Consider the following 22,805-nt stretch of genomic DNA (forward strand, 5'->3'; position numbering starts at 1 on the left):
CCACTGAATCAAATGTTGATTAACTAATTTTTTTCACATATCAATGTGAATATTAATAATGATATTTGAATACATAAATTCAATTAAATACATAAATTAAAAAGAAATCATCACGTTAAAATGCACAAAATTTTCATTATATATATTAAATAATTTAATAATATAAATTTAATTTTTTAAACAAAAATAAAATTAACATATATTGCTTAAAATAATTATAAAATAATGTTATAGATTTGAATTTAAAATTGGTTTTTTTTAATGCGTTTTTGTGAGTTGTTTATTGTTTCAGAAAAACAATATCCTGCTCTACATGTTTCGGCTGTGGGCTGCAGCCATAATTCATGAGCTTTCTCGGCGGTGTCGATTATGGCTGCAGCCCGCAGCCGAAACATGTAGAGCAGGATATTGTTTTTCTGAAACAAAAAACAACTCACAAAACCCATCGAGGAAAAGCCGATATTAAATTCAAATCACCATGAATCAACCCTCGATCGTAAAATTCTACCATAAAATAATTTTGTTTAATATATTTTAAATATAATACAATTGGAGCATATAAATGTTTATCTGTCATTACAAGTGAGAAAAAAAACCATATTTAATCGGCCTGTGCCCTTTATTAGTGGTGCAGAAGGCACCACCCAATTTAAATTTTGAAACTGCTCATTTTGTGAATTGATTCTGCGCAGAAGCATCAGAGTTTATTTTGCTTAGTGCATTTCAAAACTTGATTTTTGAACAATTGCAATAATTAACATTGAACACGTCCTAGACTCTCGGTTATGTCTCATGAAAATTGAGTTTTTTATTTCATTTAAAACTTCAATATTATACCATTTGCTTGACTCGGGCATGCTTTTAAATTCACATGCAGAAAAATTGCCCTTTGCAATTTATAAAAAGTAGTGGAGAAAATGAAAATCATTGAGAAAAATAACAATCAACAGCCCAATAAAAATTCTTGAATGAAGGTGGAAATTCATTTTTCTTTTCCAACAAAAGAGCTCAAATATTTAACCCCTTGGGATTTTTTTATTTTCAACCCCCGCGTGACACAGTGGCCGACTGACCGCGCTTTTGCTCCACAGGTGCGAAACAACCCCCGCGTGCGTTGCTGGGGCAGAGGGAGGCGCCGTCGAGGGATGATTTACCTGAAGCGACTGAAGGCGCATCCCCCCACCACCCATGATTTGTTGTGGGTCGCCGGTGCTTTCTTTCTTCTCGCTGGCCGCCCCTTCTCCCTCCTACGCGGAGGCCGCGGCTGAAAAAGGTGCCTTTCCTCGCGGCCCCTCAGTCCGCCATCAATCAAGAGCGACGCAGAAGCTCGCGCGCGCGACCGAGAGCAGAGCAAAGTAGCGCCCCGCAAGCAAACCGACGGACCGAACGGCCAGATCGCCGCAGCCGCCGCCGCCGCTCCGCAGGCAGTTGACCCACGTGTGCCGTGTGGTGTGCCGCCTAATAGACAGACCTCTCAGTCCATGTGCTTCGATAGTGCCGCCGCCGCCGAGTGCACATCATCGTTTTCCAATTAACTCGCGCGGATTGTTTGTTTGTTTGTTTTTTTGTGACTGATCCATATCGAAATCCGCCATGTGGTTGAGGACACCAGTGCTGCTCACCCTGCTGGCCCTAGTGACCGTGGCCGAGCTGGCTAAGAAGGGTGGCAGGGACAGAAGAGGACACGGCAGCAAGTGGTGGTGAGTAATAATCCCTATGCTAATTAACTTTGAACTTTTTTGGGGAAGGGACAAAATTGTTAAATTGAATCGCATTTTCGGAAACACAGATTCCAGACCGAAATTTGGCGATGTCGTGAGATGTTGTAATATATGGCATTTGAGGAAATACTCGTTGACCACAGTCAAATTAATATGAATTTTATATATTCACGCAGGTTGTTTTTCCCCTATCAGAACTCCATGGAAGCATTTTAGCTTAGCATTTCCTCTGTGAAATTATTTGCATATATTATAAAACACAAAAATTAAAATATAACTTTAAATTATATCTTACTTTTCTTTAATTTAGTCATGGCAAGAATTTTTTTAATTTAAATGTTTATTTACATTTTTTTTTAATTATTCACAGTGGTTTTAGACAAAGACAATTCACAAAGCAATATAGTAGTATAAATTTAATAATTTAATATTTCATTTTTAACACCACCCAAGTGCAAGTGCAACCTTAATTCAATAAAAATATTATTAATAATTGAAGGACTCACATTGTTAATATTAGATCTTGATAATAATAACAATAGAAAATTTATAACTCATGCGCACTTATCTAGAAACTTGAATAAAAATACATTAACTTCATATTTCTTTTATTCCATTAAAATTAATTAAAGAGAAAAACAAGTCTAAAAATATGACTAAATATCAAGCCAAACTTTGAAAATGACAAAAAGTCATTGGCTATGAAATTCAAGGTCGGGAGCATTAACCGAAGTGTTTAAGAACCATTAAAATCGCTAAAAAATTGCATCAATCAACGCTGAGCCAATATTTACAAAAGGAATTCATGCAGTGTCAGTTGTCGACTTATTGAAAAAAAGAGTGAATCAAATTTTAGGAGAAAACTCTGCACCTTATAGATGGAATAAAAACGGCAGCGTCAAAAGTAAAAGCTCAAATTATTATATCAAGAGGCAACGGTTTGTCACTTTGTTCTTTTTTTTACTTAAATCACAAATTTACTACGGCACAAATCCTTTCCCTTGCAAAAAATGTGAACTGATATCAAAATATATTAAAAAACCCTTTTTTTATTAACAAAATTTTTTATTATTTTTGCGTCTATTTTCTCAGTTTGTCTATTTACACTTGACAAAAGAGTGCAGCAAGAGAACTGTTAGACTGAAATTGTTTGTACCTATACTATGTTGTCAACAAAAGAGAGTATCACTGCTCTCTGTTAAGAAATAGAGCTATTGAAAAAAGATAATAAAAAGAGGAACTGCACTCGAATTATCGCACTGATCGCAGCGCTTGAGAGAGGGAAAGAAAGAGAGACCCGCTTGCTATTCACGGCGCGTCTTTAAGCCCCGAAGAATCCTTCAGCGCCAAATTGGCCCAAAACAGATAAACATGTGTGGCCCTTAATCCCTCTTGACGCGGCGAGGGCGAGATTCTTCTTGTCCAGCAGCACATCGAAGGAGCAAATCATAAAGAGCTTCTTTCGCTTTTCCTTTTCCATGCACCCTTTCGGAAACTTCTCGGAAAAAGTGCGGGCTGCGCGTGGGGCCGCGAATCGGCGGCGAACGGCCACTTGTCGGCCGCCAAACGGACAGACCCATTCGTCGGTTCCACTCGACCGCCTTTGCCATTTATTATAAATTTATTTTTTGATCGCGCGCGCCACAAAAAGCAGCGCGCGTGGTGCGGCGACTCTTTTTCCGGCCGCCGCGCTCGGAAATATTTATTAGGCGAGCGCCGGCGTCGTATATTTCTCGCGTTGCGACGTTTTAAAACGAAAATCTGCTATACACCGCGCGCCGTTTGATGTGCATGATTTCTTGGCTTCGGCTGCTTGAGCATTTTTGAAACAAAAATATTTTGAGTGAGTGCTGCTGTGATGCGTCTCTTTTCTGTCCTGCGCGTGCGGCCGACGTAAATCATGCAAATGTTTACTGTAAATGCCTTCTTTGCTATTAAATTGCGCGCTCCTGCGATGTCCACCTTCCGGGAAAAACTTGAGGTGATCAGCCGCACGACAAAATCGCCAGTCAATTTTGTGTCAACGTGCAACTAAAATTTGTGTAAGTTCTACTCTCAGAACCAAATTAACTGGATTTATTTGAAGTAATTTAGTTTTATAAAATAATTGTTATGTTTTATTTATAGACATTATTATTTTCCTTCGGGAATTTCATTGAAAGAATATCAATCATTTAGTATTTTGCAATATTAAGATTCGAACTTAAAAAACATTTTTTTCCGCAACAAAATTCTATCATTGATCTTCAAGGATTTAATATAATTATCGAAAAATATCATTTTTCTGAGAATCTATTCTCATCATCTTGATTAGGACTTTTTGATTGAAAATTTTTGAAATTGTGGGCATTATTTTGGAAAGAAAAACTTGATCTCAATGGTATGTAAGTTTCAAAATATTTATCTTATAGCAGAGAACTTAGATTTTTTTATTATTTTTTTATGAAGAAATGTTGTAGTGAAATGTTTTTTCCCAATCAAAATAGATCATTTGATATGGTTAACAGGCAAGTAAATTTGAAACATAATAAAATTTAATCCAAGAAAACCAAATCAATCATTGATATTTTAGTTGACATTTTGTCATCTTGGGGTTCAAAGGTCAAGGTGACCATTCTGAGACTGTAGAAGTCACCTCACTTTATTTATTGAAAAACTTTTTAATGCGAAGGATAATTTTTTGTTTGCTGGTTTTTTTCAATCTTTTACCGTGAGAGCGAAGCAAAATCCCACCTCTCTTTTGCAACATTTGGCTCTGTATATTGTGTTTCTTAATTAATGTCTTAATTATAATAATTTTGCTCTCGCGCAAACCTGATCCATGTACAATTCAATTCAGAGTTTGAATAATTTTTTTTATTGCTCAGCATAAAAAAAAATTGAACAAACATAACCTTTTCCTTATCTTATTTTTCTTAACCAAAACGATAAAACAAAAAATTGGAGGATGAGTCTGAGGGCGCGGTTGGGCGTCGTGCAAATTGACAGACAGCACGGCACGCACTGAATTGACTTAAAACTCGATCCGTGGCGCGCGCGGGCGATAATTAGTTACTGTCGACTGCAATAAGCGAGGGGCCAAATGTGTCGCTCTATGCTCCGATACTTTGTTGATAATGCCCACCATTTCTCATCGCGGGCTAATTGGCCACTTTGCTGATGCGTGCGGGGCGTTCCTCGCCTTTTCAGCTACCGGATATATGCAAATTTCAAGGAATACGATTAGAGAAAGGAAAAAGAGGAAACTCCTTCAACGCGTTGGTTAAGACATACATGTTCGGCGGCACAGTTTCCACAAACATCAAGGCGTATTTAATTTGTTGCAAAATATTAATCTCCTTCCAGACGAGTGTTATTTTTTATTTTTAACAATTAAAGAGCATTAAGAGTTCTGATTGCGGTAATGTTTAAAATTATAAATTACATTTTATATATTTAAGAAATATTAAAATTAATTCATCAGATTTGATATTTTTTTTAAATATTTTTACATTAATAAAATTTAGTTATTTTGCTAATAAATTTATTTGTATAAAATAAAAATATTTTACTTATATGTTTTTGTTTGTTGTCATCTTTTAACTATTGAATTGTCAGCAATATTTAAAATCTAAAACTATGTATATTGTTATTCGCCTAGCAATGATTTTATAATTGTATTTCTGTACTTTTACAAATATTCTTCGTGCGTCCTTTCCTCTTGAAATAATACATAGTTAACATTGATATACATATAAAGCTCTAAATATCTTCGTAGATAATTTGCTTTCAAATTGCAAGTTTGAAAGGTTTCCTTAACAGTGCGTTTTGCAAGCATTAATTTTTATTTATTTTTTGTCACAGGGGAGTTGCGAAAGCCGGCGAGCCGAACAATCTGATCCCCAACGTCCCTGGAATGTCCAAGTACGACCCTTCCGTGCACTTCCACTCGACGCTGCGACGGAAGCAGTTGCGTCTGGTGCGCGAAAACCCCGGCGTCCTAGTGGCCGTGTCCAAGGGGGCCAACATGGCCATCAACGAGTGCCAGTACCAGTTCAACAACCGGCGCTGGAATTGCTCCACGAAAAACTTCCTCAGGGGCAAGAATCTCTTTGGCAAAATTGTGGATCGAGGTGAGTTCAAAATTTGTATTTCTTTCAATTATAAAATTTAAATCATAATTAAATTAAGCGGGTCGCGTTTAATAATTGTAGAAAATTTGCTTTCAAAAGAAAAAAAATGACTTTGTTTTCATAGTAATAGAAATATATAAATTCAATTCAATAGGCGTGCGGAAACTTTCATTGATCGCTTTGTCTGTGCAGTCTGATTGATTTCCGTGTACTTGTCCTGATTTAGTGTTTAAAAGAGTAATGAGCGACGCAAACCTCAATTAATTGCCTGCACAAAAGACGAGAGAGAGTAAAATAAGGCCATATAGCTCCGCACAGGCTGCATTGAGTGCAGACCAAGAGAGATGCCAATGCGTGCCGGGGATAGCAATGTTTGTTGACCTGCATTAAAAATTTCGCGGCACGAGTTTTACGAAGGAAAAAAGAAATCCGATTCATTTCAGTCGCTGCAATACTGGATTCTCCACTTTGAAAACAAACATACAAATAATATGCTCTTACTTTTGTGTTGAAAAGAAAAAAAAACTATTAAAAATAAACCGCGTGCTACTTACATTCGGTGTAATTTCAAGCGAAGACAAAACCACTTTTTACACCCCGTTTTGAACGTAAACAGATGTTGCTTCTCTCGATCTCGATTGCCCGCTGTGATAAAAAGTGATATTTCGTGAGCTCTCGGTGCGTCTCGCGCAGTGCATTTTAATTCCAAATTAGGACTGGGCAATTAATCAATATACGAGGACAACGCTCTCGCCGGGTAATTTATTGCTTTGAGTTATTAAACATGTATTTGGTTGTGCCACGCACTCCATTTCCATGCCGATCACGCACTCGGTCTGAATAATCCAGCAGCTCATTCTTTTTGCCTCCACCTCTCTCACCACCAGCGAAATTCCTCTCCTCGCTGCATCACAGACTATATTTCACACTTTTCTACCTCGGAGAAAGAAAATATATAAGTTGAAATTTTAAATTGGGAAAAAAATAAGTTGTTTTGGATGAATAGTTTTTTTTTTTAAATCAGCCCATCGAGGAAAATCTGAACATAATTTCAATTGAAAGTAACATCGTGGTTGATTCCTTAAATATTTTCAGTAATTTAGCGTTTAATTAAAATAATTATTGTTTTCATTTATGTGGGTTCTCAAGTCTTTTTTGATATCTGGCGTCTTAGCATACGAGATTTTTGCTAAACACCATATTTGCTGCTCATTTTTCTTTTTTACGCTTTTTCCCTTAAGGTCTTATTATGATTCTAAGTGGAGGATTAAAAACAACAATTCAAGTGAAATCTTTAATTGTTTAAAAAAAGATCCGATTCCAAACATGAAACATGAATATATATATTGTTAGTCTGATTGATTCCTAATTATATTTTTTTTCGCTTTAAATTCAATTAACATTTTAAATTTTTTTAAACAAAAGTTAAATTTTTTAATTAATCTTGAATTACTGACCACTTTGATAATTAAAAAAGATTGAATTCCATTTCAAATGAATGTAATTTGAGATAATAATAAAAAAAAATGCCTTTCTGATCTTTTTCTAAAATAATTTTGCTTTATAAGGAGATATTATAAATTAAAATTATCAGCATATTTAATTAATTATATTCATTTTATATCGCTTTCGGAGAAGATAGAAAATATAATGTCACTCGAAGGACATCAGTGAGGAGAGCAGTTTCAAAAGGGTCTCTCTCTCCTATATAGCAATGGCAATTAGTTGAGGACGCGGCGGCCAGAGTTGTCCACACGCGCGCACGACATATAATTAGAACCGAATAAAGCTCACTTTCAAAAGGCCTCTTTGCTCTCTTTGAATGCTCATGGTCAGCGCACCGCGCCGGCCAATTGAAAGGAACCAAAGAGTATATTTTTTCATGTTTATTGAATTGCATGCAAGCGCAGCAGCACATCAAAGCTGCTCTATTTGGCCGAGCAATTAGCGAGAGGGAGGACAAAACGATCGACGACAGACCAGACCGGTTGACAAACTAAATGCAATGTTGAAAGGGCATCACAAAAGACCAGGGGGCTTTAAGAGAGGCTTTTCAGTGATTTCACTGATTTTAGTTGGTGCGCAGTTCAACTAATAGATCAAAAGATTAACAATCGAAAAAGCTCTCCAGCACATATGCGCAGCAGTTCAAATGACAAAGACACAGAATAAATAAATAGGTAAATGAGATGCTTAATTTTTGTAAGGGTATTGAAATTTTTAAACAATCGGTAAAAGTTACCAAAATTGAATGTGAAACAATTTGTCAATTTTATAAAATTACAAAATGGTACAATAAAATTTAAATTTAAGATTTCTTCATCACTCAGAAATATAACACTATTGTTTAAAATTTTGCATTAAAATTTGATTGGCGCTCTAAATATATTTAAAAAAAGAAACGAATTCTTTATTAATTGTAATTTAAATAAAGTAAATATTAAAGCTATATTTAAAGGTTCTAAAAACAAATTGATTAAAAAAAATATTTTTTAATTATTCAAAAAGGCAGCATGTTGAGACGATTAATAAAACAATTTGTGTGTAAATTTGTATTAGCTAATACCAATGGCTTAGCAGGAAGAACGATTTAAAATTGATAATTCAATTAAAAGGAATGGGAGGCGAGAGGTGCCGAACGCGCATCAACCGCACGCTTATAAAACATTACACGTGAAATAATGACCCAGAGACCGCTATAGAAGAATGCCCAGCGCAGGGCAATAATTAGTTTTGGAGTCGGCAAACTTGAAAAAAGATAGGCGGCAGGGTGGTCTCATCTTTTTCATAAAAAAGCAGCGCGCGAGAGAGAGGAGAGAAGAGAGAGAAAAAGAAGTTGTAAAGCAATATAACGCTGGTGTGTATAGTTTTGCGCCAGGAGCAGACAACATCATCATTATCATCATCTCTTGCACTTTTTCCGCGCGGCTGTTTTTTAATAGGGCTTCGCTATCACGCCAATGCCCGCGTGTCATGGGAGATCTTCGAGAGCGCGCGAGTTTTACAGCACGGCCGCCGGCACTGGATGCACGCATTTGCTGTATATTATACCACTCTGTGATGGCCACAATTACAAGCTATTAGGTGGGCCTTTTATTTTTTTGCCCGCGCCAAATATCACGAGATGGGGAATTTATTTTCGGCCGCGCGAGCGAGCCAACGAAGAAAAAACGCCGCGGCCGCCGTGATGCAGGTTGATGTGCAATAAAATTCAAATCGAAAAATACTTATATATTATTCGATAGGTGAGCGTGCCTCCGGTTAGTGTTTGTTTCTACGGACACATGCAAGCTCTGGAAATTTTGATTTTATATTCAAATAGAGTCCTGGATTGGACGTAGCAAAAATAAATCCTTGCAAAAATCCAGGTTGATCCAGGTTAGATGCAGGTTAATTTTTTGTAATAAAATTTCTATAAAGGCCGGTTCAAATTAGTGATTTCATTTATTATTTTATTCCTATTTTTGTATTATAAAATTTGTTGATCTCTTCAAACATAATTTTTACATAAATCATTTTCAAAAAATTAAATTATTAAAACAAAATTTTGTATACACATTTTTAATATATCATTTATATTTAACTTGATTTATTAAAAAAAAATCATACCAACATCATACAAAAAATAAATGTATAAAAATAAATTTATTACTTTAGAAAACAGTAAATTTTATGAATGGAAAATAAATTAAATAAATATTAAAAATATGTTAGTATAAATAATAAATGAATTTAAATAATTTAAAACGTCTCTAAAAATTAACGCAAGTTTACCAAATGCTTCCTTTGCGTAATATTCCCCTCTCACTTACCATCATCAATTATAGGAGAGTACGTAATTACTCTTAAGTCCGAGATATCGAATAATGAAGCCATAAAACAGTCGTCTCAGTATATATGAAAACGCAGGTGACGCAAGGTTATCGCACCAAGAAAAAGGAAGTGGTCCTCATTCTTGGTAAAATATTCCTGATCATCTGCTCTTCGGCTCTTCTCCTTCCCTGGTCCGTAGTGACTCCCGCGGGCACGTTTCGGGAGTTTCTTTCGAGAGGCCCGAGTGCGCCCTCGGTTGATCTTGTCGATTGCGCCAGGGATCAGAGCGAGTGTTCTGCTACTTACGCTGCTTATCGTCACTATTAGTATCCGAGATTACCGAGCACATAAAACGAGAGGGTTTTATTTAAGACAAATGGAGCTGGGAAGATGGATCAACGTAATTACTCAATGCGACCGAAAGAAAGTGCCACTTCAAGGCTAAATGGTCTTTTTATTAAAAAAAAACCTAAATATTACTAAAAACAGAATATTATTTAAGTTTAAAATTTGGTCAAAGCTAAGATTTGAATTAATCGCCATTATTTAAGTGGCAAGGGAGAAACGTTCGTGGAATGAAAAACGTGATTTTTACCATCGTTGATGAAAGAAAAAAGAAAATTAATAAAAAATATTCCAATGATGAATTAGGACCATATTGCCAGTATTATTTGCAATCAAATTTTATTTTAATCTATTATTCTCATTTTTCTCTTGAAATTTTAATTTCAAGTTGCGACGCGGATTAGAAATCTGTAATTTCCTGCTACAAGTCTTTAGAGAAAAATTAACATGATATAATAATTTATTATTTTCCTCACTTTTTTGCAATTAATAGCGTCAAAATATAAATTCAACAGAAACGCTTTGTTACATTTTTTTGTATGCCCCGAATTAAAAGTTTTTAAGTGATTTAAAATCGAGTGTGTGTGTTTTGAGGCGCGCGCAAGAGGCGCGAGAATGCGTCACACGAGAGCGGCACCTTTCTTATAATAATATTCTCACAGGCAGGCACACCATGCACAGGCATGAGGCATTCAAGCGCACGCATCTCACTTTTCTCGCTGCTTGGGTACACAGCCCACAAGTGGTGGCTATATTACACATAATACCTTGCTATTAACTCACCTTTTTTTCTTTATTTCACATTATAAAAGTCGGCGGCTCCTTTCTTGACCGGCCGAGGGGAGGTAATGATAGACTTGGAAGTATCTCTTAACTCCCAGCCGCCTACAAATTACATACCGCAGCCTCGGTTACCGCTAGACTCGGCCGGGCCACCAAGGGACCACCGTGATATGCATAAAACATATCTGCCTGGCCTGCCGCCGATGGTTCACCGTAAACCAATCGAATCGTGTTTTGTTAATTTTGGCTCATCAAACTAAAAAAAAAATATCATGCAAATTTCTTTTTCAATCTCTGAACTTATAAATTGATTAAATAAATATCTGATAAGTAAGGTCTAAATTTATTAGAATGAATGAACAGTTTTTAATTTATACATAATTTTTGAATTGCGAATAATTTTTTTATTTAACACATCGCTTTAAAAAATTGTTTTGGAATTGACTTTAAAAATTTACAGTTGCCAAATTGCGCAGAACCACAACAGGAGCGAACACACACGTAAAATATAATTTTACGTTTCAAGTTCCTTGCACCACAAAACGTCTTAATTCTCTTTTCTCGTGCTGCGCCTCGGGCAGCAGAGAGGTGAATTCAATATATATTTCATGTGGTCGCTCGCGCTTCAAACACCGATCATCTCTCTCCCCGACACACACGGAGCTATTGATTGCCTCCTCGTGGGCGAGCTATATAATATTAATAATTCGCTGACTTTCACTCCACCGGGCGATTGAATTATTATATTTATTATCTCTCCGATCGGGCGGAATCGAAGCCTAATGAATCGCGCCAGAGACGAACGCGAGAGCCGGAAATGCCGTTTGTTTTCGCTGCAGCGCCTCTATATGCATTTCTGCTGCAGGGTGGCATTCGATCGATCACTTTTTCTAAACGATTTCAATTTTCTGCTGCACGCCGAATCAATCATTTTCGTCTCGCCGCGCGATCCCAGCACGTCTCTGGAGACTAATTGGAGACGTTTTCCAACAAAAACACAAAAAAAAGTGAAGGCGTTCTTTAAACGCAGCTGTGCTTCAAAGTGACCTGCTGCATGTGCCACGGTTTTCACGCCTCCTAATTGCATTCAAATGACACTTGAGATTAAATACAAATTATTATTTTTAAATCAAATGTGTATTTTATAAAATATTTTAGTCAAACATAAAAATCCTGGAATAAAACTACTTATTAAATAAAGTCTCAAATTTGCCCATTATGAATTTTTAAAATACAAACTAGAAAAGTCACCTATAAAATCTATAAAATTGAATATTTTATTGAAAAAGTCCCAAAATAATTTAATTTTACTAATTCTAGTCTCACATTATTTGCAGTCAGTGACGCAATTAACAAAGATCAGAGGGTCAAGGGGAATTTTTGAGCGAATTAAAAAATTCAAAGAGATATTTTTCCAATAGTCTACAAATCATGCTAGAGATGTCTTTTCTTGGACTTGTGTCAAAACCATCAAAAGATTTTCCCCAAGCAAGAAAGGATCTTTTACAGAAAAAAATAATCTCTCACTGACATGCTACATGACCTCTCTCCTCTTTTCACGCATAGCTGACCACAACACTGTCCAGAAACAAACACGCAGGCTTTTGAGAAAATCTGATGCAGCCACTTGAAACTTCAATAGAAATAGGTCAACATCTCCAGAAAATCGTGAAAGGTGGAAAGGTTTTCTCGCAAAAGAGTAAAACATGAGCCAATCTCGCGGCTTCTTTTCTGAAAATTAAAAATAAAACCCTTGAAAACTGCAGATGGGAAAAAATTGGGGATTCTCGCTGGTTTTCCTTTGTGTGCGCGTTTTTTCTTCCAATTCTCCACGGCCAGTTGCTCTCTCATGCTCCGTCCTCTCCATAATGTATAAGCTGTGAGCGGATCGACCACCCCGGTGACCCAAAGAGCGAGAGCGAGATATATCAGAAAAGAAGAAGAGTTATTAGACGCGATGATCATTGTGTTATTTATTCAACCACATGCGGCGCTCCAGCTCAAATCAATTTCGTGTTTCGCAGCTCTCTCGAATATTATATGCCCCATATGAACCAATATCACGGGACGGTGCAGAGGAAACACGGTGCGCTTTTTTCAGCACCATCATAAATTACCGCCGTGCGGATGAATTCCTCACTGAAGGCTTTGTTTTGTTCTATGTTGGTAATAAATAATTGCTGCGCGGCCGACTGGTCGAGCACGGGAAACCTTGAGAGCAACAAATATCTCATTAGGCAGCTCGTAAATTTAATTAGTCGCAGCGGCGATTGTGATTAATTACGGATTTATACTTTTGAATATAAATTTTAAGAGGATTAAAAAATATATTAACAATATTAATTGATTTTTTGAACTGCAGGCATTGAAGTCTCCGAATATCTCATTTTTATTTAAATGACTTTGGTGATTTGCCCCTTCTTAAGCCCTTCACTCTGACGTTGACAGTTGTACAACCAGACTGATAGCTCGGAATTCCATAGAAATCGAGAGTTGCAGGAAAAATCCCGTCGCTCAAGCTCTTATTCGAGAGTGGAAAAATAAGAATATATATAAGTTTTTGAGCTGAAGAATAAAAAAAACCTGCTTTGCGCCGAAGAGACGACGACTTTCTTTCTCAATGATGGGCGATGAATGGCCTTTTTACGCTGCATAAGGGGTGCCCATTATTATTATGCGCGCGACTCTGACGAAAGAGCGCTTTTTTGGAATCCATTATCAGGAATTGTACTGATTTTTGTGCGTCTCTTGGTAGGTGGTAATTCGCTGCGCTTCTCACCTCTGCCCCGCCAATTGTGAGGCAAAATACAAATCCCATTCAAAAAGGGTCGCGCAGCTTTTTTTATACGAGAGATGCGTTTTGTGAGAGCCGAAGAAAAAGTGAAGTATTACTTATCTGGCCCGAGACCATTTAATAATATTAGCTTCCCTGTTGTTGGATTTTTACTGCCCCGTTTCGTCGTCGTCTCTTTTTCTGTCCCTCTTATTTTTTCAACGACTGCTTTCGAACCTTTATTATTTAAAAAGCGTTTGTGTCAAGCGTGTGGCAGCAGCGGCGGGCCTAATTTACGGCTCGCCACACAAAATCCAGAGCCGTATAATGAATTATGTTGCCCAATACAGCTCAATTATCGAGAGAGATGCCTCGAATATTAATGGCCTAATGGATATTGAGCGTTGCCAAAGATGCTATCTGCGCGAGCGCGTAAAAGGATTTGACGAGAGATGGTCCGGCGTCGAGTTGCCGTCAGCGATTGGAATTTTATCCCCGGTATTAAATAAATTAGCGGCCACGAGAGCGTAAAAAATATATTATGTTTTAATGTGCGCACCCAAAGGGGAACAAATAGATATGGAGAGAGCGACAAATTGTTTTTACTTTTATTTTCAATCATTCAATTGCGTTGAATTTTGGTAAAAATTATAAACGTTTCAGACAATAACACAGCCAATGAAAAAAATATATACTATATTGTTTATTTGTTCATCTTGTTTAAATTCAGCTTTGTTGAAAAACGGCATACAATAATATAGCAGAATTTGGCTAGAAACCTTCGGAGATCAAAAAGACTCCATCTGCCGCAGTGATCCTTGATTGACATGATTATGTTTATTTTGAAATTTTATAAAGTAAAATTTAACTTATACATATTAATTTTTTGTACTCATTTAATTTATTTATAATTTAAAATATATATTTAAAAAAATTTTATGCAACAAAATAAATTTTTTTTAAATATTTTGCGTTATTTAAATTTAATAAGTAAATTGAATATTAAATAAATTGTTAATTTCTCATATAAAATAATTTATATATTATGTGTTGAAGTCACTTTATTTCTATGTATTGGACCACTTCAAATAGCTCGCACGTTATGAATTTTTCTAAATTAGCGCAAAGTTGAACATGTCATATTCCAATTGGATAAGTTATCAAAATTTTAATATTTTCGGGGCGTGCAATGCAATGAAATCTTCATTAAATCCATTTAATCCAAACAAACAGAAAATACAAGTTGACTTTTCAATCTACAAAACGATTTTAATTCACTGAAGCATAAAAATTTAAAATTGACGCAATAACTAAATTTATTAAAATGCTCTTTCTATAGGATTCCAAAAAGTCTCTCACTTTTACTCAAACCCTTTGTGAAGCAAGAGCTGATAGAATGACAAAGTAATGGGGTGGCTTTTGTTGTGACTTTAATTAGGCACTTCTTGTGATACCGTTGGCCCTCCACCGCCCCATTGTTTACAACCGTCCACACGAATTTAATGTTAATTTAGGTTCGCGGCGGCTGCAGCGACGGCAGCAGGCACCTTGAGAAAATAAATTATTAATAACATAAAAACTTCCGGAACACAAAATTCCTTTTAATCCCGCGGTGATGCTTCCATGCGTGCGGCGGCGGCGATAATTTATTTCTCGCAGAGAGAAAAGTGTAAAAGTATCTCTATATAAAAATCAAAGAAAAAGAGGCAAAAGACTGCGCGGCCAAGGCACTAAATTAGTGTTAACTTTGACATCTATTTCATCCCGTACGTATATTAAATTATTAATCTTTCCGACGACCGAGTGAGGAGGCTGTGTTAATGTTATTATCGGTTATATTATCATGAGCTGACCGTGTGTGTCTGTTGTGTGCATGAACATTCACGTTGAAAGGGAGGGGGAGCTGGAGGCATTTTTTGAATTATTGCTCATGCAGCGGGGGGCATGTTGAGGCGCACTGAGGGGGCCTCTTTTAGGGAGTATAATGTCTAATGACATCGTGTATATATTCCCTGCGAGATGAAGATGTTGAAGGCCTCACAAGAGCTGCACAAAAATGGGAAATAATACATTTGGAATCACTCTCTGCAATAAAAGCATTTTCATTCTCATCTCATTGTCAGTCAGAGCTTATTGAAAAAGCGTCCATGAGGAAGGGAGCGATCGATAATTTATTTTTATTGCTCTGCGGTGCCGCTGATGACAGAATCATTGATCTCAAACTGTACGGATGTTAATTAATAATCGCAAAGCTTCATGGCTCAAACTCATGATATCTCCAACAAAGAAGATTAAATAATGGATTTAGACTAATTTTAATTTTTGCACAGAAGTTGCAGGCACAGTAAATAATATATATAATTGTAGAAATTTAAGTAAAAGCTAATTTTTTCTTTTCTTTTTAAAAGATTTTTATTAAATTATTAATTTGGGAAGATAATGTGCGCGAATTCCAAGAGCCTATAACCTCTGACCCAAGCAAACTTTACCCGCCGTACGGAATTAATTAGCCTGGACCATCAGGTTAGGATTTTGAATCACCCTCATAAAAATTTGAGGAACGTTTTCCACAACAAGGTTCAAATAATTTGAAAAAGAAATTAAATATTTTGAACCTTTTCGATAATAAATAAAGAAAAGCTCAATGAGCTGCAAACAGTTTTTGTTTGTTCTGTAGGCGTCTTGTGGGGTTTTCCCAGCATGCAATCGTACCAACCAGCATATTATTTTCTTCTTCTTCCCTTTTGCGTCAAACCCTTTCGTTCAGATTCAATTCAAAACATATTCATTCAAAGATGTGTGTGTTTGAGAACAAGTCAAATTATTCGTTTCCAATTCATTGCCGATTCGCAAAAACACGATGCAGAATAAATATAGAGTATTCAAATGCTGAAAAAAATGTACAACGCGACGGGGCGTCCCGGAAGTTTGATATTGAGTTTTCTGCTCGGTCCCATGAGAGGCAATCAGCAAGATATATATAAAAGAGAAAAAAGATTGGACGGTGCATAGGAAAGAAGCTGAAAAGGATTCAATTACCTGCCAAGCGGTTATTCTCTCTTCCCTCTGCAAGCGCGGCTGGCGGTGTTATATACAAAAAAAAAAAAAAAATTATATATTATTGCCTGCACGCATAATATAATAATGATCAGGAGCCACGCCTTGCGAACGGCGAGAGTTATTCAAGCAAAAATATACAGCACAAACTCAATGGACTGCGAACAATGCGCGTTATCAGGACGATTTCATCTTTCGCTCTGCAGAGCTCCGTGCGCATTAAAATAAATTACACAAGTATAGATCACGTTGCACTCGATTGATAATTATTCTGTCGATGACAAATGATGCGAAAACAGACAAGAGAAGTCAATTTCTTCAATTTAATTTGTTTATTCTCTTGTAGAACACGCCAAAACAATCCTTTTATTCAATTAAAATTAATTATAAATCACTTTACAATTTTTAAATCGAAAGAAATTTGAAGCATAAAATTTAAATTTTGGAACATTAAAATCGATTGTTTATCTCATTGAAAGCATAAAAAGCGAATTCTCTGAATATCATTCGATTTACTTTATTTAATAAAGAAATGCTCTAATCTTATGTTTTGTCTTGTTTGATTGCAGCGTGTCGAGAGACGGCGTTCATTTATGCGATTACGAGTGCAGCTGTAACGCACGCCGTTAGCAGAGCATGCAGCGAGGGCTCCATTGAATCTTGCACTTGCGATTACAGTCACCCAAGGGCGGTGCAGGCCCTCGGATCACTCACCACAAACGGCGCTGCCAACGGAGTTACTCGTAAGTCAATACTATTAAATAATAATTTTAAACTTTTTTATATTTTCTATTTTAAATTATGATTTTGTATTATCTACAATTTTTTTAATGTAATATAGAAATTTTAAAAATTTTTGTGAAAAATGCAATTTTTAAATATTTTGCAATCAATACCTGTCATGGTTTCAATAAATTTTTTTCGTAGATTTTATGTAAAAGAAAAATATAAAAAGCCTCAAATCAAATCACTGTTAAATACATAAAAAATTGAAAGCAATTCTAGATGCGTGCGTCGTGTATGCCAAGTGAACCAGATTGAATTAAACGATATCTTAATAATTAATACCAATTTATATTTCCAACAAATCTTATTAAATAAATTAATCAATTTAATCAATTTTCATTTATTTGTTCTAGACGGACGAGATTGGGAATGGGGCGGCTGTTCCGACAACCTTGCATTTGGCTACAAGTTCTCCAGAGAATTCGTAGACACCGGAGAGCGAGGAAGAACGCAGCGTGAGAAAATGAATTTGCACAACAACGAAGCGGGTCGAGCGGTAAGCGCGTTTTTCCCAACATTTTTCCTCTATATTAATTTTTTTACTGGCCATATCGCTTGTCTTTTTATTAAATGTTAATAAAATATTTTGAATTCATGCTTTTCTTAAGAAGAATCAACTTAAATAAATGTATACACTTTCTTTTTTGTGAGCGAGATGCAACACGACGGACAACTTTCCTTTTTGACAAACGGCCCGCAGTCATGATGTTTGCCTGGCCCATTCCATAAATTCAAATTACACTCGCGGCACTCATTTCCATGTAAACTCGTCTTTATTGCCAGCAATTTAGCCATTACAACTAATATAAATCGCCCAAACCGCACTACGCGTGTTTACACTTTGACCTGGTTCTCTCCTTTAGTCAATTCGAAAAAAAAAAACACGGGACCTATTCACACAAGGCAATTTATCCCATTTAAACTCTGCTGAAGTGATAATGCGCAGAGTAAACACCGTGATATATCAACCAGCTGCTGAGCGCACCCCTGAGAAGATCTCTTTCATTTGTTTAATAAAACACGCGGAGAGATGTTTGCGTTCACATTAAACGAATAAAAAGAAAATGAGCCTTTTGTGAAATATTTGCTCATCTTTTGTAGGTTTTTTTTGTAACACAAATGAATATAACAAAGAAAGCGTGAGATTGAAAAAAGAAAATAGTTACATAAAAAGTAAGGCAAAATTCACCTATCAGCTAATTGTAAATTTTAAGTTAACTTGGCCAGCACTTGATGAAATAAAAAGTGATAAAAAGTAAACTCAATTTAGCTGACGGGCCAGGCCAGACTGCTAATATTGATTTCTCTCAGCATTATAATTTGAATTATAAAGAATCATACAAAACTTATTACAAAATGAAATAGAAAAATGGCTTTAAAATTAATTTTTTTACCGTCTGCATTAAAAATGCCGAATCACATAAATTTATTTATAATTCTGGGTTTCGTGAAAAATTTCCCCCCGAATAAAAACCACTCTTTAGGGTCGACCTAATGTGCTACCTTGCTCAATCAGGCGCCCTATCTCCGAGCTGGAACTTAATAATTTAAAAAGAGAATAATCACCTTCAATTGTCAACATTTTAATTTGCCTTTTTGCAAAAATAAAGGTCAAAAAGATATTTAAAAAAATATACTTTGCTAACCCATCTTCAAATCGTTTTTATTACGCATACTTCGTAAGAAAAACGATAAAATCACTCATTTTCAAATTTTATTTTTTTCCATTTTCAATTTTCAGTCCTTATAATGAAAGTTTTGCCCTTTTCTGATTTCAGACGGTATCTTCGGAGATGCGTCGCGAGTGCAAGTGCCACGGCATGAGCGGGTCTTGCGCCGTCAAGACCTGCTGGATGCGACTGCCCCCGTTCCGAGTGGTTGGCGACAAACTCAAGGATCGCTTCGACGGCGCTTCGAAGGTCATGGTCAGCAACGCCGGCAGCCTGAGGAGCAACCTGGCCCCGCTGAGCAACAGTGCCTCGAGCGGCGCCAACTTGAACAACCCTTCGCCGCGCGGACGCAACAGCCGGACGCACCACCGCTCCAACTACCGCGGCTCGCACTCTCTGCTCAACACGGCCACCGGGGGGCAGGTCGGGGGCAAGAGTGGCAAGTACAACTTCCAGCTGAAGCCGGTCAACCCGGACCACAAAACGCCGGGGGCCACCGACCTCGTCTACTTCGAGCCGTCGCCCAGTTTCTGCGACCGCAACCCCAAGTTGGGCATCGCCGGGACCAAGGGGCGGCGGTGCAACGAAACGTCCATCGGCCTCGACGGCTGCGAACTCATGTGCTGCGGCCGAGGGTACGTGACGCAGGAGATCACCGTGCGCGAGAGGTGCGAGTGCATCTTCCGGTGGTGCTGCGAGGTCGAGTGCAAAACGTGTCACAGGACAAAGATCGTGCACACGTGCAAGTAGTGGCAATTGAATAAAAAAAAAAAATGCCCAAAAGTCAGGACTGAAAGAAGGAAGTGTGTTTCTATTTATTTGCCGCGAGAGGGCTCTTAACTGTGACGGCAGCGCTGCCACGAAACTGAGAAAAGAGGCTGAAAATGTGGATAGGGTTTAGGACTTAAATAATTATATACTTAATTGTATTATCTCTTGATTGCCTGAATTCGAAAAGGTCACAACTTTTAGACGGTCTTGATTAATTTTATTTGTAAATAAAAATCCGATACGCTTGCCCTCGAGTTCAAGTTTTGTACACTTGCGCGAGTATGTGTGTTTCAATTGAGGTTTCAGGCGCCGTCACAGCCGTAAGAGCTCATTTTATATATAAATTATTTACTATGTGTATGAATTCGTCGCAGGAAAGTACATTTATAGTCTGTATATTGTAACATTTTTAACGTTAGAGAACCGCTTTATATTTTTAGCTATTTATGTTTCTCCTCTCTATATTATTATTATTATTATTATTATTATAAAATTCGCTTTTGCTAGCAAGAGCTCCACTGTGTTGAGTTGTTCGCATTTTTATCATCTCGACGATTTCCTGATTTCCGCAGATATTTTTTAATTATGTGTTTTTCCACAAAAATGCATTTTCTCGTTTTTCCGCACTTATACACTGTACTTTGTGTACTTATAAGTTCAACTATACATAAACGCAGTAACAATTAAATAAGTACTTTTCCTATTAAGGTTGTCTACTTGAAAATTGCTGAATTGTGTGCTTCTCGGCGGTTAGTGAAAAATTAACTCAATAAAGATGAATGTAATAATTATTTGTATTAAGGACACACTTAGTTACTTAACAGATTCTATAATCTATAACTGAAGACTGACACGTTTTGCTTCCTTGATAAGTATGTATTTTCAATCTAAAATTGTAAGGTTGGATAATATAATGAATGAAAAAAAAGGAACATCGATTGTCGAAAGAAAACAAAACAAAAAAAGATGAGAGAGAGAGAGCATTAGCTACGCGACACCTGTGCATAACTTTGTACAAAAATCCGATGTAGCTTTTGTTAAAAATAAATACCAAATCTTCAAAGCATAAGTCAAGGTCTGTGATTTCTCCTTTCCCATACGAAAAAGCAGTAATAAATTCAACCGACTCATTCGCTTGAAAAAGTCCATAAAAGTCGGCGGAGGAGCGGAAAATATGAGCTCTCCGAGGTGGCATTTCAATTAAGTAAGATGTCAAAGGTGGTAAATTGATTACTGACAGGCGAATCACACACGCTGACGTCTGCGCATTGTTAGGCCTTTCTAGCCGTCTGTTGAATAACAATGGCCCGGCACATGAATCAACCCGATGCTCCATGATGCTGCACTATTAAAACATCCCCGACACAATCGCTCCGAAATGCACCACGAAGTCGAACGAATCGTCAGACGATAAAACCGACCAAGATCATTTTTATTTTTATGCCGAAAGCGAAAATTGTATAATATACTCGTCTCTGTCATGGGTGTGGTCTGAACGAATTTTCTCATTTTCGAGAGAGAAAACGGGTGCCACCCGCACCTTAAGGATATCAACCTCTTTTGGCTCCGGGAATAATGTTCCATGAATTATCATGAATGAATTACATTTTGCTCGAATGGGAGACGAGGAATATACGTGTGGATTGCCCGTGGGAAAATTCGTTTGCAGCGAGTGAGTGATGTGCCTCTCTATGCACTGATACCTGATAGACCTATTAGTGCGGCCCATAAACAAAAGGTCAATGGGCGAATAAAAATATCCCGCCGACTGACTGGGAAGGTCTTTCTCTGAACTCTTGGGGTTCTCTTTTATTAGCATTGTATTTACTCGTCGGATGCGAATTCATCAAATTGTATAACTGCAAGTGTGAATATATATAAAAATGCGTTCCCTGAAAGGAACATAGAAGGATACAATAGGACCTTTCATAGAAAAATGCATTGCAAAATTGTTATAATGAAAATACAAATGAATATGCTAAAATATATATTTATATATTTTTTTTACTAAATAAATTTTAAAAAACTATTTAAAAAATAAATTAGAAATTCTTGTGCTGCATTATTTTACAAACAATAGAGTTTTATTATTGAAATAAAAATTTGTAAAATAAAAATTAATTTAAATTGTAGAAAATTAGTTTAATATTATAATAAGAGTTAACTAATATGTATATAAAAAAAATTAAATGTATTTTTGCATTGTCAAAAATTATTTTAATGTAAAGTGAGTCTTATGATGCTCTTGCAAATGTGTGTGTATTTGAAGTGAAGCACCCCTATTTATATGAAAGTTGGTATGCAACTTGCGCTTCCCTTGGTGACTCTGAAATTTCTATTAATTTTGGCCCGAAAACAGCTTGGAATGATTACAAAAATTAAAAAAGGAATCTTTTTTATAAATTATACTTCATTTAATTAATAGGCAACAAAAGCGTCTCCTGTATAAATATTTTGCCTACTTCCCATTTTCCAATGTAATTCAAATTACCAGTCTTTGTAATGGCAAAAACTGAAGAAACAAAATTGGGAAAAAGTATTGGCCGTTCCGAAGTGCCTAACTGAAATTGCACACCAAATTTCATCAAAATCCGGAGAACTCAAAATGGGATCGGGATTAAACAAAAATAATCTGTTTGTTGATTTTTTTCTTTCTCTCTTCAATTTTTGTATCATGAGGTGGAGTTGCGATGGTCTCATAGCAAATTTTTAAATATTTGAATATATATAATGCTCTTTTTTTTGTTATTTGTCCACATTGCAACAATGGGTGGGCTGCTGCGTTCGTTTTGCCACGCCATAAGTCAATACATGCTAATAATAATGAGGGAAAGCTGCTCCTGAGGAAGAATGCTGCAGTCTCGCGGAGAGCGCGCACTGGCAAAAGTTCCTTACATATTTCCAGCGCGACTAAAAATATTATTGTGTCTCTCGCCAGGCTCGCTCGCTCTCTCGAGTGGAATCAGAAGAAAAT

General features: G+C 36.6%; 1 protein-coding gene across 1 annotated transcript; it reads left to right on the forward strand.

The window, feature by feature from the left end:
* The first annotated feature begins 1,314 nt into the window (after nucleotides 1–1,314).
* LOC132194178 (protein Wnt-1) lies at nucleotides 1,315–20,960 on the forward strand. The gene is made up of 5 exons (XM_059615307.1): nucleotides 1,315–1,700; nucleotides 5,565–5,833; nucleotides 17,174–17,347; nucleotides 17,744–17,886; nucleotides 19,169–20,960. The coding sequence occupies exons 1-5, from the start codon at nucleotides 1,594–1,596 to the stop codon at nucleotides 19,808–19,810; spliced, it is 1,335 nt and encodes a 444-aa protein (XP_059471290.1). The 5' UTR covers nucleotides 1,315–1,593; the 3' UTR covers nucleotides 19,811–20,960.
* The last annotated feature ends 1,845 nt before the right edge of the window (nucleotides 20,961–22,805 follow it).

The sequence above is a fragment of the Neocloeon triangulifer genome, unplaced genomic scaffold (assembly GCF_031216515.1).
Source record: "Neocloeon triangulifer isolate White Clay Creek 2 clone unplaced genomic scaffold, ASM3121651v1 ptg000006l, whole genome shotgun sequence".
Lineage (NCBI taxonomy): Eukaryota > Metazoa > Arthropoda > Insecta > Ephemeroptera > Baetidae > Neocloeon > Neocloeon triangulifer.

Bases quoted from the DNA above. Each gene is read 5' to 3' on its own strand.
- LOC132194178 (XM_059615307.1), top strand. From the start codon at position 1,594: ATGTGGTTGAGGACACCAGTGCTGCTCACCCTGCTGGCCCTAGTGACC. The intron at 1,701-5,564 runs GTGAGTAATAAT...TTTTTGTCACAG, and splicing joins GGACACGGCAGCAAGTGGTG to GGGAGTTGCGAAAGCCGGCG. The intron at 17,348-17,743 runs GTAAGTCAATAC...TATTTGTTCTAG, and splicing joins CGCTGCCAACGGAGTTACTC to ACGGACGAGATTGGGAATGG.